The sequence below is a fragment of the Nesoenas mayeri genome (assembly GCF_963082525.1).
Source record: "Nesoenas mayeri genome assembly, chromosome: 2".
NCBI classification, from domain to species: domain Eukaryota; kingdom Metazoa; phylum Chordata; class Aves; order Columbiformes; family Columbidae; genus Nesoenas; species Nesoenas mayeri.
The window spans coordinates 161,297,555-161,323,609 of record NC_137543.1 but is presented as its reverse complement, the minus strand read 5'-3'; the positions used below and the strand labels follow the sequence as shown (position 1 = coordinate 161,323,609).

The 26,055-nt window shown below is 42.6% G+C and overlaps 1 protein-coding gene across 1 annotated transcript in view; it reads left to right on the top strand.

Annotated features, from left to right (window-relative positions):
- OBSCN (obscurin, cytoskeletal calmodulin and titin-interacting RhoGEF) overlaps window positions 1-26,055 on the top strand; it is a gene marked incomplete at both ends in the record, with an annotated part of 192,075 nt that overhangs the window by 18,849 nt on the left and 147,171 nt on the right. The window contains 15 exons of the mRNA XM_080340366.1: window positions 806-1,081; window positions 4,616-4,888; window positions 8,392-8,667; window positions 9,419-9,694; window positions 10,380-10,655; window positions 15,760-16,035; window positions 16,735-17,010; window positions 18,118-18,393; window positions 18,877-19,152; window positions 20,493-20,768; window positions 21,890-22,165; window positions 22,963-23,238; window positions 23,771-24,037; window positions 24,607-24,876; window positions 25,113-25,376. Of these exons, the coding sequence (XP_080196492.1) occupies window positions 806-1,081; window positions 4,616-4,888; window positions 8,392-8,667; window positions 9,419-9,694; window positions 10,380-10,655; window positions 15,760-16,035; window positions 16,735-17,010; window positions 18,118-18,393; window positions 18,877-19,152; window positions 20,493-20,768; window positions 21,890-22,165; window positions 22,963-23,238; window positions 23,771-24,037; window positions 24,607-24,876; window positions 25,113-25,376 (4,110 nt within the window). The remainder of the gene's footprint in view (window positions 1-805; window positions 1,082-4,615; window positions 4,889-8,391; window positions 8,668-9,418; window positions 9,695-10,379; window positions 10,656-15,759; window positions 16,036-16,734; window positions 17,011-18,117; window positions 18,394-18,876; window positions 19,153-20,492; window positions 20,769-21,889; window positions 22,166-22,962; window positions 23,239-23,770; window positions 24,038-24,606; window positions 24,877-25,112; window positions 25,377-26,055) is intronic.

Sequence of the window (26,055 nt, the reverse complement as noted above, 5' to 3'; positions counted from 1 at the left end):
CTCACGTGGGTCCTCATCAGGATAGCACAGAGTTCAATGTGAGCCCATGTAACCAGCTGGTTGGTATCTGAACTAGCCCAATTAACATCAGCTCATGCATTTCTGCAGCTCACAACCATCAGTCAGTGGATTCTTTCACCAGATCTACCACTAAGTCACCTCCGAGCAGTAATGTCAGCTCTAGGTTCAGCCAGTCTTTCTGACTGTTGTAGAGTCTTTCACAAGTAAAGGAGCATTAATTGCAAATGAGGGGTTTTTGTATGTTTGGTTGGTTGTTGTTTTTTTTTTCAGGTTTTTTAGTCTACCGCAGATGTGTGTGATGTACAAGTTAGTATCATGTAACTCAATTTAGCATTGAGAATTGGGTGCTCCAGCTTTCCTCTGTGAAACCACAGAATGGCTGAGGTTGGAAGGCACCTCTAGAGATCATCTATTCAAACCCAAAATAATCGAGTCAAACCCTATGACGACAATGATGACAAGATGTATATCTAGCCACAAAAAGTAACAAACAGACATTCATTCTGGAAGCATGTTTGACTTTGAGTGCAAATCTCTGCAGAAGCATGTTCAGAGTGTTATTTATCAGTAGAAAGTTGTGCACTTATGTTTTTTCTTAATGATTCTGGCAATAAAACCAGATTGGTTCTCCTGAACTGGAAAAAATGGCTTGGTATTTACATGAGTGTGAGGGCAGGAATAGGGTGTAATACTTTTCCAAAGATCTCACAGTCTATGGCAGATACATATCATGGACATGTTAATCTGATATAACTTGAAACAACCAGGTCTTTGCTCCTGACAGGTGCTGCAGTGAGATTTACCAACAAGAGCAGAGATATTGAAAAGGTCTCTGCTCGGTTACGGGAGGAAGCAAAACTTCAGGCTGAGCTTTCAGATGCTGAAGCCACTGTGAAATGGATGAAGGATGGGAAAGAACTCAAGGCCAGTGAAAAATATGAATTACAAACTGCGGGGAAGAGGCACATCCTGAAAATTCGCAACACTGGCACAGAGGATGCTGGAGTTTATGAGTGCGTTTGTGAAGGGGATAAAATGCGCTACCAGCTTTCGGTGAAAGGTATGTGAGCACCTGGGCTGCTTTGAATTAATGGTCTGCTCCTGCTCTAAGTCAACAGAGTCATCAAGGGACAGAAAGGGAGTGATCCAGAGGCAATGCAGGGAGTTGTGGTAGCTCCCCATCAACATCTGGCATTGACAGTGTAGTCCCGGAGTAGGAGATCTTGGGATCTAACACCGTCTCAGTGGTGAGAGGTGTGTTTTCACTCAATTTGATGTTGTTTCATGGGATTGAATGGTGAGTACAGAAAAGGTGCTCTTGTGAGGGAGAGATTCAGCCACAGGGGCAGGACATGATGCATGTGACCCCATGTCTGCCCTATACTTGCAGTGTCATATTGGACAAGTCACTGAAGATCTCGTTCAGCTCTGATTAATGTTCTGATGGACCAAGATCATCTTGATATCACGGGATTTATTATTTCTTCTCTTTTTCTCAATACCGCGGTGAATACACACAGACCTTTCCAGGGCACACTGAATGACTTGACTCATGGAGTGCTGTTTAGAACAGACAGCAAAATGTCATTTTCTTTTAATATTTCTTGTTTGTTAGGTTTGAACCAGTACTATTTTACAGCTGCCACCTTGTTCGGATGTTCTTGTTTTCATGACAGTCCCTTCCCTCCTGATGGCCTGATACCCAGCTGATCGGCACATCCACTCCCAGAGCAAGACACAGAGTCTTGAACCTTTATCCTGAAACAAACAGCATTAAGCCCCCCTCTTACAAGCCTTCCCATCTGTACAAGATTTAATGAACTAGTTCATAGGAGAGTTTCCTCTGCCGTGAGTGGGATGAGGTTTAGGCTGAAAAGCCCCAGTGTGTCCTCATGGGTATCATCTAGATGTCTACTACAGTTCAGAGTGTAAAGCCTGACTCCAACACAGTCTAACTTGTTGTCAGATGTGTGGGGTGAACTCCATAGCTGTTTTGCAAAGTTCACACCATAAAGCCATTTAATTTCTGTGTATGTCACCCCTCACCTTCCCAGCAATGATCATGCTGTTTCTACTCTGAGTACATATGAGATGCTTCATCACCTCGTTCTGTTGGCTTCTCACCCTTCCTGGTCTCTGTAGAAACAACGAAGACCCAGAGTAATGCATGTGTTCTCCACTTGACAACTTACTTGCTTGGTTATTCTCAAAGAGCAAACTCAAATGAGACACAAAGAGACCTGAAAAAAGCAATTCAAAATTTTGTCTATCTGTGGAAGGAGGAATTTGCTGTCTACACTTGACAGCTGTTCTTAGTTTTTGTTTTATTCTCTCTTGGCCTTATTAGCATAATTTTTCACACTGGTAGGTGTACCCGCAGATTTAATTGATTTAGCTGATGGACATTTCCATGTGCTTTTCACTGTAATGTGACTATCAAATGACTACTCAATGCTATTACTTCAAACACTGTGTTGACAAGCTGTAACTTAAACATCTGCTGTTCATAGCTTGATCCCCGGAGAATCAGCTTTGATATCAGTATATCTCACCCTTGTAGGATGAGGCTGTTGCGGCATTTTACCTCTCAGCATTGCCACCTTTTATCTGTTCCTCCTGCAAACCAGACACAGCGAGCTGGTGAATCACTTGGTGTGCAGGTCAGCTGAGTCTGGCACGTGGGTGACACGCGGCTGCCACCGCGCCAAGCCGCGGCCAGAGGTGTGTCATCCCCTGGGACTCCTGCCCAAAAGAGCCCCGCTAGAAAACGCACTTGCCATTTATCACTGCGGTCCCTCCGCTGCCACGAGACTTCACGTGCCAGGCGTCCTCTGACACATGACCTCCTGCATCGGAACGGGACATCCGAGAAGCCTCTTTTAGGCTGCCGTGGTTGTGTTTTTCACTCTGGTTTACTAAGGAAGTGGAAAGTGCATGAATGAGCCCATCTTCTCTCTTCTTCTTCCCAAACCTTTTAACCTGTGGGTTGAGTTACAGTAACGCCGGTGGAGAAGTGGAGGTCTTGGCAGTGTTTTGCCCCCGCGGGCTTCATGGTCATGCGTGGTTGGGTAGAGGAGAGGGACTGTGGTGTTGTCCTACTGAAGGGAAAGCCCCATTGTCATTGGTCATTAGGGAAACATGTATAAATGGCCTCCAAGAAAAAATAATAAAAAATGCGTTTTTCCCAGGTTTAAATACTTCTGGTACTACTTCTTTACCTATAGATATTACTTCTAGTAAGCAGACTTCGTAAACCCTAGAAAATAGAACTGGTAGAGAGATGGAGAGGTCAAATGCAAGCTCCTATCCCTGCCAGAAGCTGGTGATTGAGCAGAGTCCCTTGAGGACCAGACCTGGAGAAGCCATTGGCTGCACCATCACAACCCTTTCCTTGTTCATTTGCTCATTGGGTATTTCTTAATTTTAGATTGGGGCAGATTTGGGACCGGTGTTATATTTTTCTTTCTTACCTGTACACTGCTTGGCATGTCAATCCAGTCTTCATTTTTAGGTCTCCGGACTCTGCCACTGTACAAGCCTGTGAATATTGGTTCCCTAACAAATATTTGTCTATAATTAAAAGCACTACCAGAGACACGGAGAAATCGAATGCAAAACCCTTTCTCATGGGTAGGGTCCTTGAGCTAAAGGAGAACCCATATGTGTTACACCACGATGTAGCATTGATAATAACACCTCTGGAGCAAAAGAATGGAACACACTTAGCTGGTCCAGAACATGGACTGCAAATGTATCAGCAGTGAAACCTAACAAGAGCTTTTGCGAGGCATTCTGCAGAATTGTTAATTTGTATTGTGCAAGTATGGTCTTGAAATTAAGGAAAAAATGCGTACATAATCAAGGCTTTGATTTTAGTAGCTTTGACTGCACAGTTCCCAACAAAGTGACTTGATTGTGTGTGTTGCTTTAAAATAATATGTTAAGAAAATGTTTGAAAATTAATTCCGTTATGTAGAAAAAAAGGGACTGTGGTTTTACGCTCCTATTTTTAGCTAAAATATTGGTGGGTGTTTGAATCTTTGCTTTGAGGCAACTAGTGACTCAATTATTCCACTATATGTTAATATGGTGTCAGATTTATTATTTGCCTTCTATGCTCCAGTTAATTTCCAGGATTTTTTTTTTTATTTCAGTGTCTGTGATATCCATATAGAATTGTAACTTAATATCATTTACTTTATCTAGATTAAATTTTAACCTATTTTAGAGTAGATTTATTTGTCAGGTGGTTACATTACAATGATTAAATAACCTTCATAGATTTCCCTCCCCTTTGGTTGTGTCATATATATTTCTGCACCTCTCTCAGATATTCATAACCCTATGGCTTAAGACTTCCTCTCCCATTGATTGCACCTCGTGTGTTGTATGTGGCCTGGTTTTTAGACACGTGATAATCGCATATATGATTTATAAAGGCTGGATTTTGACTCCTTCTGCATTAGAACCTAGTAACTAGATCCATAATTAAAAGTGTATATTTGTTCTTATGATAAATTAATACTGTAAGTAAGTGTTGTATATATTTACTGATGTCCACACAATCCTTTACCAGTGTCTCTATTTGTTTCAGCACTTGCAAACTTCATAAACAAAGAGAAAACTGGAGGAGTTATCAGGGCCACCTCTGGAAAACAGGCTGAATTTGTTTCTGAGACCTCTGAGGCCAACATCATGGTTAAGTGGTACAAAGATGGCAAAGAAATCACAGCTAGCAAGAAATTCACCATGGAAGATAAAGGAAAACTGCACAAGCTTGTGGCTTCAGCTGTGACAAAAGAAGATGAAGGAATATATACATGCAAAATTGGAGATGACACTCTTATTTTTGATTTAAAAGTCTCGGGTAAGTTTGTGATGCGAGTATGGCATCAGAGTATGTTAGAAACTCAGGACTTGGTTCATTATACTTGTCTATTGCCTTTTATTTTGGCCAAGAATGTACAGGACTTTTGCAGAGACTCTGATCTGTATTGTGATCGCTATGCAAACTCATCATATGGACAAATAATCTAGCGATGTTGTTATGTATTCAAGTCATCAAAAGCTTTTAGCAGGGCTGGAGTCACAATTCGGAGAACCACATCTGACCTTTATTCTTTTAGCTCAGTGAGTGCACCAGCACACACATCGTCTTTAAATTTCATGACCAAGGTTGTGCTGAAGTCTTACTATGAAAGCCCCATGTCCTCCTTAGACAATTTTAACTCCTGATTTTGAGCGTTAAGCATCTCCTGCTGTTCCCAAAGGACACTGTGATCTCTGAGACATCTCCCTGCGGTACTGTAGGTGAAGCCATTAGTTCATGGCATAAGCCCATAAAGCACGTGGTAGAGCACGTGGCTGTCAGGTTAAGCCCAGGACAGAAATGCTTGTCACCAATGTGTTCCAGTCTAGGATGGAGCCAGAGTATAAAATGACACAGGAATTTATCTCTGAAATTCAATATCTGTGAAATTCAACTGATTCGATTTGCATAGCCCGGTGGGAACCTTCCTCCTAAAAGTGGTTTTCTGGCTTATGTGTAGAGCCTAATTTTTAACCCAGTCCTAAGTTACAGATTGAAACTCTACTGAAAGCATGGACATGGTGTGTCCACATGCTGCAGTGGAATGCAATTTAAGAGAAGTAACAACTCATTGATTGTCACCTGTAACAGTACGTCCATGTTTCTATGATGTTGCTCATCAGATAAAGAAAAACTCATCATAGCTGATTAATCTAACACAGCACTGGTCTTGAGGGTTTGTATACAGGGTTTACTGAGCTAGAGGGATTGTTTCCAGTTTGCAACTGATATTTGCTCAGGTGTTCACTCTGCATCCTGCCTCCAGTTCTCTTTGGTTGAGAATCAAACATTACACAGTTTCATTTTGAGTGTAATTCTTAAGGCTCTGACTTTGCCTATTGAAAAGCTGGCCTAAAAGAGCCAATGCGGCTGTATCCAATCTGATTAATGCAGAGTGAAATGTACCTTCCAAAAGGTAATTTATATTGTGTGATGGGAGACATCTAAGATGGATTTAAAAAGTTTTCTGGAGCTGCATTTGTCTGAACATCAAGTACAGAGGAAGCCTGATTACCTGAGATAGGATACCTGACTTTTTGATGACTACTTGTAGCTTAGGTGAATCTCTCCTGTAACTCCTACGACAAAACATCACATGGTTCAGATAAAGGAATCTGCTAAGTAACTGTGTTTCTCCACAAACATTTTGATGAAAAAAGATTGAGTTACAGCTAGTGAACAAAACTTTAGCTAGGGCAACTTCCACCTTGTTTCACAAGTCACTGTAAAGCTTCCAGAGAGCTAAGAATCACTGCACAGTCAGGGCATGGTCGTAGGGCAGGGAAGTAATGTGTCTTTGTGGTAGAATCATAGAACATCTTGAGTTGGAATGGAACCACAAGGATCATTGAGTCCAACTCCTGGCATCTCCAAAATTCACATCATGTGTCTGAGAGCATTGTCCAGTCTCTTCTTGAACACTGTCAGGCTTGGGGCCGTGACACCTCCCTGGGGAGCCTGTTCAGTGTCCAGCACCCTCTGGGTGAAGAACCTTTTCCCAATATCCAACCTAAACCTCCCCTGGCACATCTTCCCGACATTCCCTTAGGTTCCTCAATAATCCTGAACTGCAGAGCTCTGAAAGGACTATTCTTCCTTGGTCATGTAATTTTTTAAAAATAGATCAGTACTAACTATTACAATTTTAAATGAAATATTTGTTTTCTGGTGCCACAGACATGCTTGGCATGGCTGTAGCATAGCAATTGTCCTTGGGATACTTGGTGACTGAAAGCAACAGTTGCTGCTAAAAGAAATGCAATACTAAGCTAAGGTTGGTTATAACTGGCAGCCATCAGCTTGTTCTTCAGGCAGGGACTGGCTTAGCAGAATGAAGGGTATGAAATACCTGACATGCTCATCAAATATTGCTCATTAGCTTAGGGACAGGGTGTGTCAGGTAGGTTTGCTCACATTTTACATGCAAGGTGCCTGTCTCCACTTACTTAGTTGTCTTTGTTTTTACCTTTACAAATAGACTTGCAAAACCCCCGAGATGATAAAAATGCTGTATTGTTGCTGCATACACAACATACATTGTATGGCCACCAGCCTGTGCAGTCGGCAGAGTTTGAGCTGAGGTATCGAAGGAGGAACCTTTGCTACTTGAGCTACTCTAGAAGATGGAGAATATCTTATCAAAGAGGTTATTCCCTTTGTATTGTAGATGAGGCTCTTAGGGACATGTTTTAGTGCCAGTGTTAGGTCAAAGCTTGGGCTCAATGATCCTGATGGTCTCTTCCAACCAATATGATTCTGTGATTCTACCCTGATTTGATCTGGGAAAGGATTAGTCCAGTGGGACTGATCATGTGAACATGATGCTGCAGGAATGGGCTCAGAAACATGTAAAAGAAGGCCCCTCATCACTTCCAACAAGAGTTTCTGAGATTTCCTGAGTATTTTCAAAGCTGTTTGGGGTCTCTGGTGTCAATATGTCTTCCCTAGAGCTTGCCTGAAATCAGAAAAAAGGAGTGAGGACTAAAGCCCCAGCAACTGGAAGGCATCTCAGCTTGATTTCAAAAATCTCTACATCCTTTTAGATCTTTGAAATCAAGCTGAGAGCTTGAGATGAATGTGATTGCACTGTAACTGAGAGCAATTATCTGACGATAAAAGGGGTTTGCACCATCTGTCAGAAAGCTGGGCACTAACATTAATGTGTGTGTTGAGTCAGGAGCTGTGAATTAAAGCACACATCAGGTTTTACGATCTCATGATGTTGGGCCAGGTTCTGCTCATGGCTTGGTAATAGAAACCACTGCGTCCATGCTTTGCAGCACCTTTCATGTTTGACTTTCGAAAGGGAGGCAGAAAATGGATGCACATCACTTAGGTGGATTCTGGTTATGGATCCAGGTATGCATAGATCCATGTCTATCTAGAACTTCATAAGGCTAGTATTAATAGCACACTGTAGACCTGATACAGCATAAAGGATTCATCAATACCCAACTCCCAAACTGGACACCAGGATGTACTAACTCTCTGGAAGATTTAAAACCTGGACAATGTGTTTCCTGGTAGAGATAACGTTGCTGTAGCTCAGGAGAACCTTGTCTGACTCATCACCACAGATTATTGCCATAACTGTTAACACTCTGTCATAATTAGGTTGCAATAATACCATGCAGAAATATATACATTACACCTCCAGAGCTGAAACTTGATCACCCAAGTGAGACTAGCAATGAAATAATGATTGGTAACTACTGCGTCTTAACTTTGTGCTGATAAGCCTGCATGAAGGCATAAGCTGTTTTCTGTTTTTCTCTTTCCAGATGAAGCTGTTACTTTTGTCAACAAGCCCAAAACGACTCCAGAAATATCAATCAGGCCTTCTGAAAACCTCGAGCTCGTCTGTGAGGTGTCAGCTGTGAGTGGAGCTGTGGTATGGAAGAAGGATCAAACTGAGGTGAAGCAGGACCAGAGGACAACAATCGTCTCCCAGGGGACGCACCGCAAGCTCATCATCAAGAAGGTGACACAGCAAGACCAAGGGAGCTATACCTGTGAAACCAAGGACGACAGAACAACATTCCAAGTCAAAGTCAGAGGTGAGAAAATGCTAGAAATGTCAAAGGTAAAGGAATATTCCATTTTGAGGACCATTTCACAACCTCTCTGGGGTCAAATATTTGAGCCACAGGACTTGATTTTCAGTTAATTGTCATATCAACATTTTATACACACACTGTTGGATCCATGACTTGTAACCACAAAAAAACAATGATGTGCAAGGATGATAACTTCTGCACCTCTCACCCGGTCTGTCTGCAGAAAAACTCCTGCAGAATCACAGCGTGAGGCCATAGCAGAGGTAGATTAAAAATATAGGATAAAAATAGAATAAAAATAGATTTAAAAAAAAAAAAAAGGAAAGGAGAGGTGTTTGAAGAGCTCTATTTAGGTGGAGAATGGCTGAATTTGAGCGGCCCAAATAGGCAGCAAAAGTGTGAATGTTCCTGTATATTAGGATAAGAGAGTTTGGATTCACTGGAACCTTGGAAAGGCATAGAAAGAGAAAAAGAAAGAAGAGGGAGGAGGGACCAGGCAGTAAATGCTCATGCTCTAAGTCCCATGTTCAAATCTGTGCTCAAATAGTGAGTTTTGATAATTTATCCCAGCTTTCCCATACACTTATTCACCTCCTACCAGCAAAGCAGAGATGAAGGTGTTGTCCTGCCTTAATGGACCATCATGATACTACCTGTCAGGGGAAAATATAGTGGAATAGAGGTAATTTGATTAAGCACTGGAGAAGACAACTGCAAAAAGCTACGTGTGACTGTTGTGGCTTTCTTACAGAGACCGAAGATGTGTTTACAAACAAGGACAAGGTACAAAAGGAGGTGAAGGCTGTACTGACACAAAATGCCACCCTGAGCTGTGAGGTGGCCCAGGAGAAGACCGACGTGAAATGGTACAAAGAGGGGAAACTGATCACCTCGAGCAAGAAGTTCAAGGTGGAGTCGGAGGGGAAATCACGTCGTCTGGTGGTGGGTCAGGTGGATAAGAAAGATGCTGGGGAGTACACCTGTGAGGCTGCTGGCCAGAAACTCACCTTCAAGATTGATGTCACAGGTGAGACATGTCAGTTCTCATCACAGAGTGGTCCCTGATTTCCCTTTACTACAGAGCAAAATGAATCCCTCTCCAGGGACTGCGTAGCCCAGATGTTCATTGAGTAGTGAGGGTGATTAGGTGACCAACTTTTCTGTATCTGCCACTCGGATGCCTAAAATTTGTTGTCTTCATCTGTGAGGTGAATCCCATTCAGACGTCCTTGCTTTCTGCTTTCTCAGTAAATAAAAAATAAAAAAACTTTACTTATGGTTTTGCGATTTATAGAGATAAAGGTAGGGCCAGCTCCCAGATGCGAAAGAAAATAGGTCTCGGAGAAGTAGGAGAACAAATCTGCTCAAGAAGTACCTAAAATGGGCAAGGTTTACATATGGATGCCAGTGGAGGATATGATTGGGAGATTATTTGTCCATTACGTTAAGGAACAAAAAGTCAAATTTCTTGTGGCGATGGGAAGAAAATGGTCTCCTGAGACATTCTGTTGTTTGGCTCAGAAGTGGCTGATGTGTTGTCCTCAGACTGTACAGAGGGCTGTGTCCTCGCTGTATCTTTGCTGTGAGTGGGATCATTCCAAATTGAAAGAGATGTGGCAGTTGCCATAAAAAGGATTTTTCGTTTGGGTTTGGACACTCTGGATGGTCTTGAACAGATGTGTGAGTTTTAAATTGATTCTCCCACCCTACAGAAGCAGAAGATGCTTTTATCAACAAGGACAAAGTGAAGAAGGAGGTGAAAGCTGCACTATCAGAAAATGCCACATTGAGCTGCGAGGTGGCCCAGGAGAAGACCGACGTGAAATGGTACAAAGAGGGGAAACTGATCACCTCGAGCAAGAAGTTCAAGGTGGAGTCGGAGGGGAAATCGCGTCGTCTGGTGGTGGGTCAGGTGGAGAAGAAAGATGCTGGGGAGTACACCTGCGAGGCTGCCGGCCAGAAACTCGCCTTCAAGATTGATGTCACAGGTGAGACATAGTCCGGTTTATATTCCGTTGCCTTTTCTTTGTGCCTGAGTGTCTTCCATTTTACCTGTCAAAATATTAGAAATGCTGTTAAAGTACTTTCTGATGTTGGTCTGAGCTACCATTTCAGTGAGGCTGTGTGGGACTGTGCAGATCTACTGATTAGGTACAGGTGTCCTGATATCAGCTCCTCAACTCCCCCTAAGTGTCCTCAGGCTCAGATAGTGAACGAAGAGTTTTCATTAGCAGGCACTGTGCTAAAGAACCTCTTGCAATTTGATCATTAGTATTGCTCTTCCTCCTCTTCCTCTTGCTAGTCTTTGACAAAAGTCTCTGTTTTCTTCCCTCTTCATTTCGTCATTCCTCTACATGTCCTCACTCTGAAACCATAGAATTACTTCAGTTATTCCACAGGTCTGGCTGCACAAACACATATGTGAACACAGCCTCATAACTCCGAGCACCATGAAACTTTATACACAATGAAAACCAACAGATACAGATGTGTGGAACTTGAATTATCCATTGTATTTAACAGCCTTTCATCCAGCTCTTCCCCTCCCACTTTCCTTATCTTTCATTGGATGCCCAATTGTTATCTGTAAAGCTATAAGAAGTGGTGCAAATCCTTGCCTACCAAGCAATATTTAAACAGTAACATTTACAAGATCCCTTCTTTGTTGTTGCTGCATTGAGAAGGTTTGGGAGTGAGTGGTAGCATATTGTCCTAAAAATTTTGGTTAAGTTGCTTTGCACGTATCTGTGACCTGCTGGACCCAAAGGTGATGACTGTTTATTATGAATTCTACATCTGCAATGACAGGCATGAGTCCAGGAATGCTTATTTATATTTGCATTTTTCTCCTTAACAACATAGTTTGGAGTCTGGGGATTAAATACTGAGGCCATTCTTTCACTCGGATTACACTAGAGATTTCTTTAGTCTCAGTATATTTTGCAAGAGGTCCAGCAAATTTCATCTCAGGCTCCAGGAAACCATCGACATGTTGGCTACATTCTGAGTGATCATTACTGCATCAGATGATAAGAAGGTGTTTGGTTTTTATCCATAAAACTCTGCTGTCTCTGCAGCCAAATGCCTCTCTGTTAATGTTACACTTGTCTCATATTCTGAGCTGATCAGGGAAACTATTTTCTAATCTGTTATGACATCAAATACACTGGGACCATGATGCTGGCAGAAGTCTGGCATTTTATCAGCTATGTAGAAGAGTAACTGTGCTGGGAGTCTATTGACTTTCCTGCTCACAACCATGGTGGAGACCTGAAAGTCTAGTTTGGATATTGGGAAAAATTCATTATCAGAAGAGTTGTCAGGCATTGGAACAGGCTGCCCAGGGAAGTGGTGGAGTCACCATCCCTGAAGCAGTTTAAAAGACACATAGATGAGGTATTTAGGGACATGGTTTAATGACAGCGTTGGGTTAACGGCTGGACTTGATGATCTTAAAAGTCTTTTCCAACCTAAATGATTCTATGATTCTAAGTTCTTGCAGGGATGTTCCCTTGTAAATGTTGCAGTTTTTAGTGCTTTCCCACTATCCTGGGGCACCCTTTTGCCTCTTTCTTCTATGTGCCATATACAGCTGCTACTACAGCGTAAAGCTTTGCTGCTCCCCATTGCGTATGTTGTGAACCACCCGCTGTTATGTGTCCTCACTCTTTGTGGGGTACACAGGGGGTGTGTTGGGGCACTTTGGCTGTTTTTCATGAATTGCATAGCTCGTGCTTTCGGCTCAGGGAACTGCTGTTTTCAGTGAAGGATGGGTTACAGTAAGGCTAGATTTGAGAGCCATCTTTCAGACAAAATGCAACGCGGACATGGATATAAAAACCACGGCACAGACTGGTATTAAAACAAGTTGTTGAAACCATATTATACATTACTGCAGAGGTGTAGCCAGAAAACATGGAAATTTAGTGCTTTTACCCTTGAATTTCTCTGGCTGAGGGCTATTCTTAGCCGTCTGCCTCAGAAACCAAAGGTTTTCGGTTCTCTTTCAAATGAGATGACTTCATGGCAGCGCAGGGTAATGTAACACCTCTCCCCCTCTGTCGCAAGCAGAGAGGGCTCTGCCTGGATACCGTTGCTGTATTTCTCATGTGTACGACTGTAACACGACGTGCAAGTCCAGCACTCACTGGAAAATGATCTAGTGTGAAAGTCAGGAGGGATTATGAGTACTCGGAGTGGTTGGCTCTTCTGCTGCAGAAATCCTCATCTGACCAGATTATCCCAAAGCGCAGTGGCTTTCTGGGTCTTAATTTATCCTCTTACCATTGCACTCGGAAAGCTTTTCAGGGTTCCTGTACTCCAGGGCTCCACTGGTGTCACAAAACCTTCCCTATTTATGGATGGCTTAAAGGTTAGATGCTCAGTGTTGAGTTTTGGGATGCAGATATAACTTTTTTGGCTTAATATAAAAAGAAGCAGGTGCTGCACACTTAGGGACTGTGCGAGTTGTGTAGCCGAAAGAGCTGGTTCTAAAATATCATTGTCTGAAGATTCATGGTATACAGTGAAATCCTTATTTGAAGCTGGTGAAAGCTCCATATGCTGAAAATTATCTTTCTGAGTTTCAGTGGAACTTCGCTAACCAGTTTCAGCTGAGGCTGGAAATGTCATCTGCACTGAATACTTATTTAACTTTACAATAACCTTCTAAGGCAAATTACTGGCAAGTGTAAATCACTTAATAAGTTGATTAAAAGTTTTAGTCACATTTCCTATCATTATAAAAATGGTTTGTATTAAATGGAAAGAATGCAGAGAACAAGGAATAACCCATCTGGAATATTCCTGCCCTGTCAACTTGAGATTTTAAATACTACACCCATTGACAAAGACCAGTTTGTAACTCGTTTGCTAAGTGCATCCTGTATATTCACAGTCCAAGTTGTAATTTTAAATACAGCACCCATTGACAATGACCGATTTGTAACTCATTTGCTAAGTGCATCCTGTATATTCACAGTCCAAGTTGTAGCTGAAAGTTGAAATGTTTATATTTTTGCAACCAGTTTTGAATGCAAACCGCGGTGTGTGTGCTGGAGCTCTTTTAGATATCAAAATGCTGCTTAATCTGCAGTGGGATGACTTGTGCCTTTGAGGAGTTTGGTACGACCCAGTATAGGCCTCATTAACGTCACCTTAATGACAAAGACACCTCGTTACACCCCTTCTACAGCCAATATAAACAGAGAAGCTCAAATTTAGAGCATGTAAGCTGGGTTCCTGCTTCATAGGTCCTCTCTCTTTCCGTGGACTGTGCAATATTGATGTGATGTGGCTCCCAGGATTGCATGTAGTGCCACGGTCAGCAGTGTAGGAACTTGACCTGAACTTACCCCTAAGTCCTCACCCTCCCAGGCAGCTGCTGCCACTCGGAGTACAGACATGACAGAGATGGAATGCAGATGAGAAAGTCATCAAGGAGGAGTAGATAGCACTAGGAGGGTGCTGAGGGTGGCTGGGGGTAGGAAGGCAGTAGCACAGGTTATGGAAGGGGTTCACCATGACTGCTAGGAAGAACCAAGAGCCTCCCAGGTCACTTTAACCAGGTAACCGGGGTGTCTGAAGCTGAGTGGAAGTATTTTAGCAGGGCCTGCTATGACAGGAAAAGGGATGATGGTTTTAAACTAAAAGAGGGGAGATTCAAGCTGGACATGAGGAAGGAATTTGTTACACTGAGGGTGGTGAGAGCCTGGCCCAGGTTGCCCAGAGAGGTGGTGGATGAACCATCCCTGGAGACATCCCAGACCAGGCTGGACGGGGCTCTGAGCAACCTGAGCTGGTGAAGATGTCCCTGCTCATGGCAGGGGGGGCACTGGATGAGCTTTGAAGGTTCCTTCCAACCAAACCCATTCTATGATTCTATGTAACTTAGGGCAATGCCAACCCCATACACTTGCTATTCCAACATTTATCTTTGGAGCATATGCTTCTGTAGCAGTGAAATCATGGACTTCAGCACTCAAACACATACCTGGGAAACAAATAGGCATAGGCCACCTGTGCTAAATGCTGGACAGTTGTTGCTATGTGACATTGATCACGTAGCCATACCAGACACCTTGTACAGAGATTTCTTAGGGTAAATCAGTGGAAAAAAAGTGTGGCAGCTCATTTGTTTAGGATTTGTTTGTCCTCCTACATCTCAATGAGAGACATGAATTGGACTCGATGATCCTTGTGGGTCCCTTCCAGCTCAGGACATTCTATGATTGTATGAAATGTACACTAATACAAAAGCCAACTGTGACTACACCAGTTGCTGATGACAAGGAGAACCAGGTAAAACAACCATTAAAGTAATCAGTGAAAGATGCAATTTATCAGTCAGTCTTACCTAGCAAGGTGACAACTGAATCTTTTCGTATACCTAACAAACTATTTATTGCACATGATATGTTTTTGATGCCAACTCCACTTGTTTAGCTGGAAGATTTAGTGGTACTGTGGAAGAAAATGATTTCAAACACTTCATTCTTATTGCTTGTGTTATGACAAGATTCCTTGCTGCCAGTTTTCTAAAAAACTAGAGATTTTAGAGGAAAGAATAGTAAACTTCAAATTTTATAGGCCAGTTTTATTTATAATGTAGGCCAAGCACTTTTCCATGTTAGGAACTGTATCTTTGTCATTTCTTTGGGGTTGAATTCCAAGATATTGTCTGAAAAACACCCAGTTTTAATCTAAAATACTGAGATGCTGGTAAATTCCTGGAAATGATGTGATAGTGAAGGTAGTAGCTCATGGTTGTGCTACATTTGGCTAGTTCCAAGTGAGGTGTGTAGAAATATCATAAAGATATAAAGGGGGATATTTATCTTTGTGTTCATTATAAGAAATCTGAAAATTTTGAATGAGATTGTCGATCTACTTGTGAATTCTAGTCAGAGAGGTATGATAGTTATATGGACTATGTTTTGAGGGTGTAATATTTTATGTGATAAAAAGAATTGCAAAGCAATGTTACTTACAATAAATGGTCCTGTAAAGCACCTACACAAAATATATGTAATATTGTCTTGTTGCAAGCTATTTATATCTTACATTTCTTTCCCTAATGTTTCCCTATTTCAGAAGCAGAAGATGCATTTATCAACAAGGACAAAGTGAAGAAGGAGGTGAAAGCTGCACTATCAGAAAACGCCACATTGAGCTGCGAGGTGGCCCAAGAGAAGACCGACGTGAAATGGTATAAGGAGGGGAAACTGATCACCTCAAGCAAGAAGTTCAAGGTGGAGTCGGAGGGGAAATCGCGTCGTCTGGTGGTGGGTCAGGTGGAGAAGAAAGATGCTGGGGAGTACACCTGCGAGGCTGCCGGACAGAAACTCACCTTCAAGCTTAACGTCACAGGTGGGAGATGTTTGCTCTCAACACAGATTGTTCCATGAGTTTCCTTTACTACAGAGCAAAATGAATCCCTTTCCAGGATCCAGGGACTGTTTAGCCCAGATGTTCACTGAGTAGTGAGGGAGATCAGGCACCAGCTTGTGTGCACCCACTGGCACACAGATGCCCATAGTTAGTTGTCTTCATCCATGAGATGAATCCCATTCAGCAGTCCTTGTTGTTTTCTGTTGTCATAGTAAGGACAAATTAAAGTTTGTTTGTTGTTGTGATTTATAGGGATAAAGGTAGGGCCAGCTCCCAGATGTGAAAGAAAAGAGGTCTGGAAGAAGTAGGAGAACAAGCGTACTCAAGAAGTACCTAGAATGGGCAAGGTTCACATATGGATCCCAGTGGTGGATATGATTGGGAGATTATTTGTGCAGTACATTAAGGAAGAAAAGTCAGATTTTGTGTTTATCCATCAAGATGGGAAAGAAGTTAAACTACTGAGGCATTGTGTCATTTTGCTTAGAAGTGGCTGATGTGTTGTCCTCAGACTGTACAGAGGGCTGTGTCCTCGCTGTATCTTTGCTGTGAGTGGGATCATTCCAAATTGAAAGAGATGTGGCAGTTGCCATAAAAAGGATTTTTCGTTTGGGTTTGGACACTCTGGATGGTCTTGAACAGATGTGTGAGTTTTAAATTGATTCTCCCACCCTACAGAAGCAGAAGATGCTTTTATCAACAAGGACAAAGTGAAGAAGGAGGTGAAAGCTGCACTATCAGAAAACGCCACCCTGAGCTGCGAGGTGGCCCAGGAGAAGACCGACGTGAAATGGTACAAGGAGGGGAAACTGATCACCTCGAGCAAGAAGTTCAAGGTGGAGTCGGAGGGGAAATCGCGTCGTCTGGTGGTGGGTCAGGTGGAGAAGAAAGATGCTGGGGAGTACACCTGCGAGGCTGCCGGCCAGAAACTCACCTTCAAGATCATCATCGCAGGTAAGTATAATTTACTGTATCTCTGTTTTAAATCCTGAAAAAACTGCGGGAGATAAAATTTATGTGGCTTTGCAAATTTCATCTCAGCTGGCTGCGATGAAGCCAGTATTTAAATTGTACTACTTTACTCATGCAGTTATGTTCCAATTAATAGACCTGTCTCCCTTCTTGGCAAATTATGAATGCAGTGGATTTCCACAGCAGGCTGAAGATCAATTTACCTGGGAATGTGGTGGAGATGCACTGATAGAAAATGAGAATTCAATTATCACAGGAGAAATTAAAGGACAGAGAAAATCTTTGGAGCACAAGCATTCCCTTGTGAATGCTCCTTCCTTAGATAAAGTGTATCTTTATTATGGAGGAAACTATTTCTATTATGGACTCTGCCAGCTAAAAGGAAATACTAGAACTGGTGTCAGAAGCTGTAGCTGAGTAAACCAGGTGTCTTTTCCATGATACTAGCAAGAAAATTATTAAACCTTGACATCCCTCTGTTGAGTCTTGATGAATTTAAAGCAAATTGAGGAGTTCATATATTACATTGTTTTTTTATCCTGGCATGGTCAATGTTCAGCAAATACCATGGCAGGTGGCTAATTTTTATTTGGTAGAGAAAAACTTCTGAGATGATACATCTTTGGAACATTTGGGAAATAAGGATATAAACACATAATATGCTCATAAAGTTTTTTTCCTATGAATAGCTTTACTTTGGCTGGCAAAGCAAAGTGCAGCTTTTGGGTAATTTAGACAAGTTAATGCTTGTATTCCAACAGCAAATGGACTTCTTACAGTCTGCATCCATGGGTGTGCTGTTGGGCATTGGGACATGAGAACTTCTTTTCTGCAGATTTTGGAGAATGATAGTGGTGAAGATAAAAGCAGCCTAGGGTTATATAAACTGTCTTGGACTACCAGTAAAGGAATCCTTCACTGGCACTTGATGTGTTTCAAATGTTGACATTCAGTTGAGAGGTTGGCAGGGAATGTGAATGAGAAATCCAGATTCATCATCACAATTCAAACACTGATGTGTGCGTTTGGGAATGGGGACGTGTGTGAAAGATTAATTTTTAAAATCCATCCCTATATCCTTAATTCCAGAGGCAGAAGATGCTTTTATCAACAAAGACAAGGTGCAGAAGGAGGTGAAAGCTGCACTATCAGAAAATGCCACATTGAGCTGCGAGGTGGCCCAGGAGAAGACCGACGTGAAATGGTACAAGGAGGGGAAACTGATCACCTCGAGCAAGAAGTTCAAGGTGGAGTCGGATGGGAAATCACGTTGTCTGGTGGTGGGTCAGGTGGAGAAGAAAGATGCTGGGGAGTACACCTGCGAGGCTGCCGGCCAGAAACTCACCTTCAAGATTGATGTCACAGGTGAGAGAAGATTCTTTGGCCCAGCTTTCCTATTTGTAGACAATTTAGAAAAATGAATATTATTGTATATTATTATCATCGTAAAACATTAGAAAATCTTTAAGACAGGGAGCTCCATACTTGAAAAACTTTGGGATCTACCCATCTCTGTAGGAGCAGGGCCCTCAAGAGGAAAGTACTGATGGCACATCTCCATCCCAACATGTTGGTACAACCAGAACAACTGTGCAAAGCTGTTGATTCTCAGAGTGTTTCAGAGCAGGGTCATGGTGAAGCATGGTAGACTTGTCTGCCCAATGTCTGCACTCGAAACACAAAACAAAACCCAAAAGCTCACCACAAAGTGGTTTGAATGTTCTACCAATAGTTTTAGATGTATATTCTCCAGTCAGAGTCTTGGTTTCAATGTTACCTGTAAGCTGTGATAAAGAGATTGGACAACACCGTATTTTGGAGACACCCTGAGTTTCTCTCTCTTTTCAGAGCCAGAAGTTGTGTTTACAAACAAGGACAAAGTGAAGAAAGAGGTGAAAGCTGCACTATCAGAAAACGCCACATTGAGCTGTGAGGTGGCCCAGGAGAAGACCGACGTGAAATGGTACAAGGAGGGGAAACTGATCACCTCGAGCAAGAAGTTCAAGGTGGAGTCGGAGGGGAAATCGCGTTGTCTGGTGGTGGGTCAGGTGGAGAAGAAAGATGCTGGGGAGTACACCTGCGAGGCTGCTGGCCAGAAACTCACCTTCAAGATTGATGTCACGGGTGAGCGAAGATTTGAGCATCCTTCGTATTTCTAGAATATTTAGAAAAATGAATATTATTTCATAATAGTTTTTCCTGTTATGCCTTGAATTTTTGGAGAACATCACTTAGATGGCTTGGCTCTGATTGAGAAATGGGCCAAAAAACTACTAATTCACTTATCTTTATACTTTCTGAGTAAAACTTTATAAAATCCTTCAGACAGGGAGCTCCATCCTTGAAAAACTTTGAGACTACCTGTCCCTCTAGGGACAGGTCTGACTAATGGGAAGTAATGATTGCACATCTCCATCTCCACTTGTTGGTACAACCAGAACACTCTCTAAAGCAGCTGATTCTCAGTGCATTTCAGAGTATGGTTGTGGTGGAGAGCAGTTGGGTGTCTGCCTGATGTCTGCACTCCTTTTATTTAAAAAAAAGATATTATTTTATTTTATTTTCTCTTGGAAGAGCTCATTTCATCCTGGAGGCTGTAAGGTTTGATACATGTCAAGGTTTCTAAGGCATCGTGGAAATGGCACCTAGAGAAAGCGTCCCAGAGGCTCATTCCAGATGCATCACCCTGTTGGGGCTGTAGAGTGGGAGAAGGGATTCAGCTTTCCAACTCCCTCCCTGCCTCCTGATGCTTTTGCAAGTGGGCTGACTAACGTGTTTACTAGAGAGCAAGGGGATTTCAAAGTTTGGATGTAAGGATGTGAGATGGGCTGGTCTTTTCTCAAGGTCTCACAGGAAGTAATAACACAGCTCTGAACATGGAGCTCCCGGTCTTAGCACCGTTTGCACTGAAGAACATACCTAGTGCCTATAGGACAGTAACGGCAGCAGGTGCAGCTATTGGATTAAAAATAGGAAACAACAATGTGGGGCTGTGACACAGCCAGGGACAGTTCCTCCCAGTAAGAATTAATTCATTTGCATTCCACTTCAGCCAAAATGTATCTTGCCATGACTGGGGCCAGCCATACAGTGCTCTTATCAGTGATCGAGATGATCTCCTAGCTTACTGCCATAAATATACTAATATTAGTGTCATTTGTGACAAAAGAAAAAGCTTCTTAAAAAAAAAAATCAAAACAAACCACAAAAAACCTCAACACTAAGCAGTCTGTTTCAGAGCAGGGTCATGGTGAAGCATGGTAGACTTGTCTGCCCAATGTCTGCACTCAAAACACAAAACAAAACCCAAAAGCTCGCCACAAAGTGGTTTGAATGTTCTACCAATAGTTTTAGATGTGTATTCTCCAGTCAGAGTCTTGGTTTCAATGTTACCTGTAAGCTGTGATAAAGAGATTGGACAACACCGTATTTTGGAGACACCCTGAGTTTCTCTCTCTTTTCAGAGCCAGAAGTTGTGTTTACAAACAAGGACAAAGTGAAGAAAGAGGTGAAAGCTGCACTATCAGAAAACGCCACATTGAGCTGCGAGGTGGCCCAGGAGAAGACCGACGTGAAATGGTACAAGGAGGGGAAACTGATCACCTCGAGCAAGAAGTTCAAGGTGGAATCGGAGGGGAAATCGCGTCGTCTGGTGGTGGGTCAGATGGAGAAGAAAGATGCTGGGGAGTACACCTGCGAGGCTGCCGGCCAGAAACTCACCTTCAAGATTGATGTCACAGGTGAGACATATCTTGTCCGAATTACAGTACAGGATGATAAAGTAACAAGTATTACACAAAGACTCATTTGCAATAGTCTGGACTTTGTTGTACCCTGAAGGATTCACCTGATTTTCTGTACCTGATTGCATTGACTTGTAAAAAAGGGAACATTTTACTCTAACACAACACGAAGGCCTATCTCATTCTTAGTATTTCTATATAATAATTGCAGATATAAAAGTAATAGAAATAATAATAAACATATTACTCAGATCTCCCCCATTTCTGGGCTCTCAAAGTTTGATTCTTGTGTGCTGAACCTCTTGGAAGGAAAGAACCATTCAAAAATCCATTCCTTGTTAGACTTATGATCCCATTTCTGAAAACAGAGAGGCTGGAATGCACTTTCTCATTTGCAATTTCGACAGCAAGACTCATCGAGATGGGTTGCAAACTCAGCAATTTTTCTGAATTTGTGCTGTTGTGTGCTTGAGATCTCAACCTTCCGAGATGTGTCATGACTTCTGCCAGGTGCTAAATGTCCCTTTGTCATAGAAGTTTCCCAGAAATTGGTCTTTAGGAGCAGGATTCACAAGGTGCACAAACAGCTTTAAGCATGTGGTGCTGAAGGGAGCACTGATGTTGTAAACAACCTTGGGTATCTTGTCAACTGTGACCCTGGCCTACCTGAGCACTATAGGGAGGTCACATTTCCTTTGTCCCTTTCAACGTCATGTTAGTGACAATGGAAAAGACCATAAAGGGTCTATTCCAGAAGCCCCTAGTGCTATATTTGTGACCTTGACATTTCACTGTAGGTCTTCAGTAAAAGGAATTTGAGATTTTGATGATATGCAGGAAAAAATTATCTTTGGGAACATCTGAATTAATTTTTTTTTTGTGGCTTGCAACAATAAGTTTTATGTCAAGGACCCTCTTGGTCCTCTCCATTCCTAGGGTCTTGTTTCCCTAGTTTCCACGTTGTGATTTGGTCACACAGAAGGTAGATATTGCCCAGTGAAGGCAATTGGTTTTGACAAGTGGCAACCTGAATATTTTCCAAATGTCTACACAGAAATCTGTAAGACCAATCTCAATTTAGTCCCTCAATCAACATTTTCTTCCTTTTCCGCATTCAGAGCCAAAACCGGCATTTATAAATGAAGAAAAGGTCCAGAAGCAGGTGAATGCTGTCCTGACAGAAAGTGCCACCCTCAGCTGTGAGGTAGCACAGGAGGCGACCGAAGTGAAATGGTACAAGGATGGAAGACTGCTTGTTCCCTCTAGAAAATTCAAAATAGAAACTGTGGGCAAAAGCCGGCGCCTGGTTGTAGAGCAGCTGGAGAAGAAAGATGCTGGAGAATACATCTGTGAGGCTGCAGGCCAGAAGATGACCTTCAAGTTGGAACCAACCGGTGAGGACTCACCTAAGCATCTCTCTGTGAAGCTTAGAGGACAACTGGGTATTCCCTACCCAGTGGCCACGGTGCCGCCACCATTTTCCATGGAGCAACATCGATGAACCACATCGTGTGTTAATTTGACCTTTTTAATCTAGCAGTGTGGGGGTGGGAAATCTGGCTGAAGATTTTTTTTTATTCACTATGGAAATACTATACAGTTATCTGTCTAGTGTGTCCTTTACATGCCCTATTGCCCAATCTTTTTAAGCTAAAAGTAGAAGTGGGAAGTCTTGAAGAGCAGAAATAGAGCTATGGAGAAAGGTGACCGAGAAAAGTTGGTCTGCTGCTGTGTGTGCCCCAAAACTGCCCAGTTTTGTGGCAAAGTGTTGAACAAGATAGGGAAGAAGCCAAGAGAAAGGGAATAGAGCAAGCAGAAGGGAAAATAGACCATAAATTCAGGTTTAGCATATTGACATTTCTTCTTGATTAAATCTAAAATTCTAAAAATTGGAAATAATTGTACAGGTCATTTTACTTCTAAGAAATGAGCTTTTAGCAAGCAGGTAACAGATAAAATATATATATTTGTATTCCTTTTCTTTTGCTTTCTTTCTAAGTAGAAGCTCTGGGTTGCCTGACAGATCAGCAAAAGGTTACACCAGCCACAAATATCCACCAATATTCCCTCAGTTATTACAGGTTATGGACGAGCTGGTGTTGTGAGTCATGAAGAGAGGGTAATAGAAAACTGCTATGTTAAGGACTTGAGATTGAAGTTATTAGTTTTTCTATTTTAATGTCTTTCCTAGAACCAGAGGCTAAATTTGAAAAGAAAGTTGTCCAGAAAGAGCCTCTCATTGTTCAAGAACATGAAAGCATCACACTGGCTACTTCAGTAACTCCAGAAACAGCTGCAGTAAAGTGGTTCAAGGACGGAACAGAAATCAAGGCGAGCAAGAAATATGAGATCAAGAGTGAGGGGGCATCCAGGACCCTGACGGTGAACCTGGCTGAGAGCACAGACACTGCGGTGTACACGTGCCAGACAAAGACCGACAAGCAGGAATTCAAAGTACAGGTGAAAGGTGAGCACAGAGCACTGCACAGGTCGTGTTCCAACCCAACAACTGTGTTTCCCTCATGGTAGGATGGAGGTGAAGTCCAAATCGTCTCTAAAACTTCAAACCTCAAGGCTTGAATTGCTGTAGTAAATGCTGGGGCTACCCTACCATGGGCCAGTGAAGTTCTTCTGCTTCTAAATACCCAATTTTTGTGCTTTGCTGGCCACTCAGAGGAACAAGGAGGCCTATGATGGGTTCTTTTCCTGGTGTGTGCTCTCCACTGTCATCACATGATGAAGAAATTTTTAACAATGAGGATGGTGAAATGCTGGAACAGGTTGCCCAGAGAGTTAGTAAATGGTCCATTGCTGGAAACATTCAGAACCAGGCTGGATGGGACTCTGAGCAACATGATCTAGTTGGAGATGGATTTGTTTCTATCTACCCTGATCCCCAATTTTTTGTTTGTTTGTTTTGTTTAAAGTTGGCCAGATATGGTTTTGTGGAACAGATGACTTATCTTTTCCTTTCTCATTATTGTCCTTCTGCATCTCAGAAATTCCAGTGAAGTTTACCAAAAAACTTGAAGCTGTCAATGCTGAGCTTGGAGGCAGCGTCTCTTTGAGCTGTGATGTGAGCCATGACAAGGGGAAGGTGGTGTGGTGCAGGAACGGAGTCCAGATCAAGCCCAGCAAGCGTTTCCAGATTCATGAGGAGGGACTCAAGCGAACGCTGACGATAACAGGGATCCGAGCTGAGGATGAGGGAGAATATTCCTGTGAGTCCAGAGATGACAAGAGCAGCATTACCATCACCCCAAAAGGTATGTCTCCAGAACTATATAGTGACAATTTGAAGCGATCCTTGGGTTTCGTCCTCGGCCATTCTAAGTTCTCTTCTATGAGGACAGGCTGAGAGAGTTGGGGTGTTCAGCCTGGAGAAGAGAAGCTCCAGGGAGACCTTATTGCATCCTTTCCATACTTAAAAGATACTGATAAGAAAGTTGGGGACAGACTTTTTAGCAGGGCCTGTTACAATAGGACAAGGGGTGTTGGTTTTAAACTAAAGGAGGGAGATTCAGGCCAGACATGAGGAAGAAATTTGTTATACTGAGGGTGGTGAGAGCCTGTCCCAGGTTGCCCAGAGAGGTGTTAGATGAACCATCCCTGGAGACATGGCAGGCCAGGCTGGACGGGGCTCTGAGCAACCTGAGCTGGTGAAGATGTCCCTGCTCATGGCAGGGGTGGCACTGGGTGAGCTTTGAAGGTCCCTTCCAACCCAAGCTGCAATATTCTATGATTCTTTGAAAAACATCAAAGCTTTTGGCTCTTTGAAGGTTTTTATACCATGTCTCAGAGATATGTTCCTAAAGATCTAATTCCCATCCATCAGCTCCAAGGGTGGTGAAATTCGTTACAAGTCTCAACAGCGTGGTGTCTGAGGAAGGAAAAGAAGCTGTGTTCAAGTGCACCATCTCTCCCAGTGATGCCGTGGTCACTTGGTTCAGGAATGGTGTCAAGATTGAAGCCAGCAAGAAGTACGTGATCTCTCAGAAGGACACCAACCACAGCCTAACCATCACTGATCTGACGCTGGAAGATGCAGCTGAAATTTCTGCCAACGCTGAAGGTGTAGAAAGCAAAGCCAATCTCAGAGTCCGAGGTAGGAGATAATAATGTCTCTTTGTCAAGCTTTCACTGATGCTGTGACCTGTGCTGTTTTACATGTTCTTCCCTCTGACTGATTATGTTAGCAGCAGGGAAATTCTGCTTTTGCATCATTAAATACAGATACTCACATTGGGACTGGAGATGCATGAGCCACCACTTTAATTCTCTCTCAAAACTTGTTTTCCGGATCCTCTAAATTCTTACTGATATTTTTTTCTCCTTTGGCAGAGGCCTCAATCTCATTCAAGAAGAAGCTGGAGCCCAAAACAGTTGAAGAGAGGGACACAGTGACCTTGGAGGTAGAGCTAACCAAGCGTGCAGAGGTCAAGTGGATGAGAAACAGCATCGTATTGAAGCCCAGTGAAAAAATAGAGATCAAAGCTGAGGGAACAAAGCATACCTTGGTGGTTAAGGACATCTCCTTTGCAGACAGGGGCTTTTACTGCTGTGAGAGTCCTGATGACAAGACCCAAGCCAAGATCAATGTGGAAAGTAAGTTAAATGATCTCCAGTTCTATAAATACACTGTGTAGGGTTTGGAGGTGAATTCTGGTCTCTGCCATTATAATGGCCACTGCTACCCCCACCTGCTATGGGGACATGGGGACACAACCATGGCCACCAATCAATGACTAAGAAGAGGTGGAAGCAAGGGCAGTAAACAGAGAATTGCTGCCTGGTTCTTGTTCTCTACACCTCATCCCACCAGCTTTCAGTCATGCTGTCTACTATTAAGCTTCTTAGTTGATTCTTCTCCTCCCTCTGAAATTTCTCACTGTCTGGTACGCTCTGTTTTTTCCTTTGTATGGCTTTTAGCAAACCATTCCCTCTTTAGCCATCCATTGCCCTAATTCTGCTTTGCAAACCACCTCTTTCAGAATGTCTCTTTCCTTTCAGTCAGGGTTAAAAAAATTACAAAAGCAAATTGTCTATCTCAGGATGCTGCTAATGGTGTCTCAGCTGTAGCTCTGTACTTCTGTCCTTTTTCATCCATCCTTTTGTCATGATTGTTACAGGATAGAAGAAGGAAGGATTTAAGCACTTACAGACTATATAATTTTGTCTATAAAGCCCCTGCCAGCAATTGGTGCTGTGTAGGTCATAAATAATAGGTAAGGAAGGACTTGATAAAAGACTTCAAGTACATAAAAGGCTGTTATAAAGTGAAAGG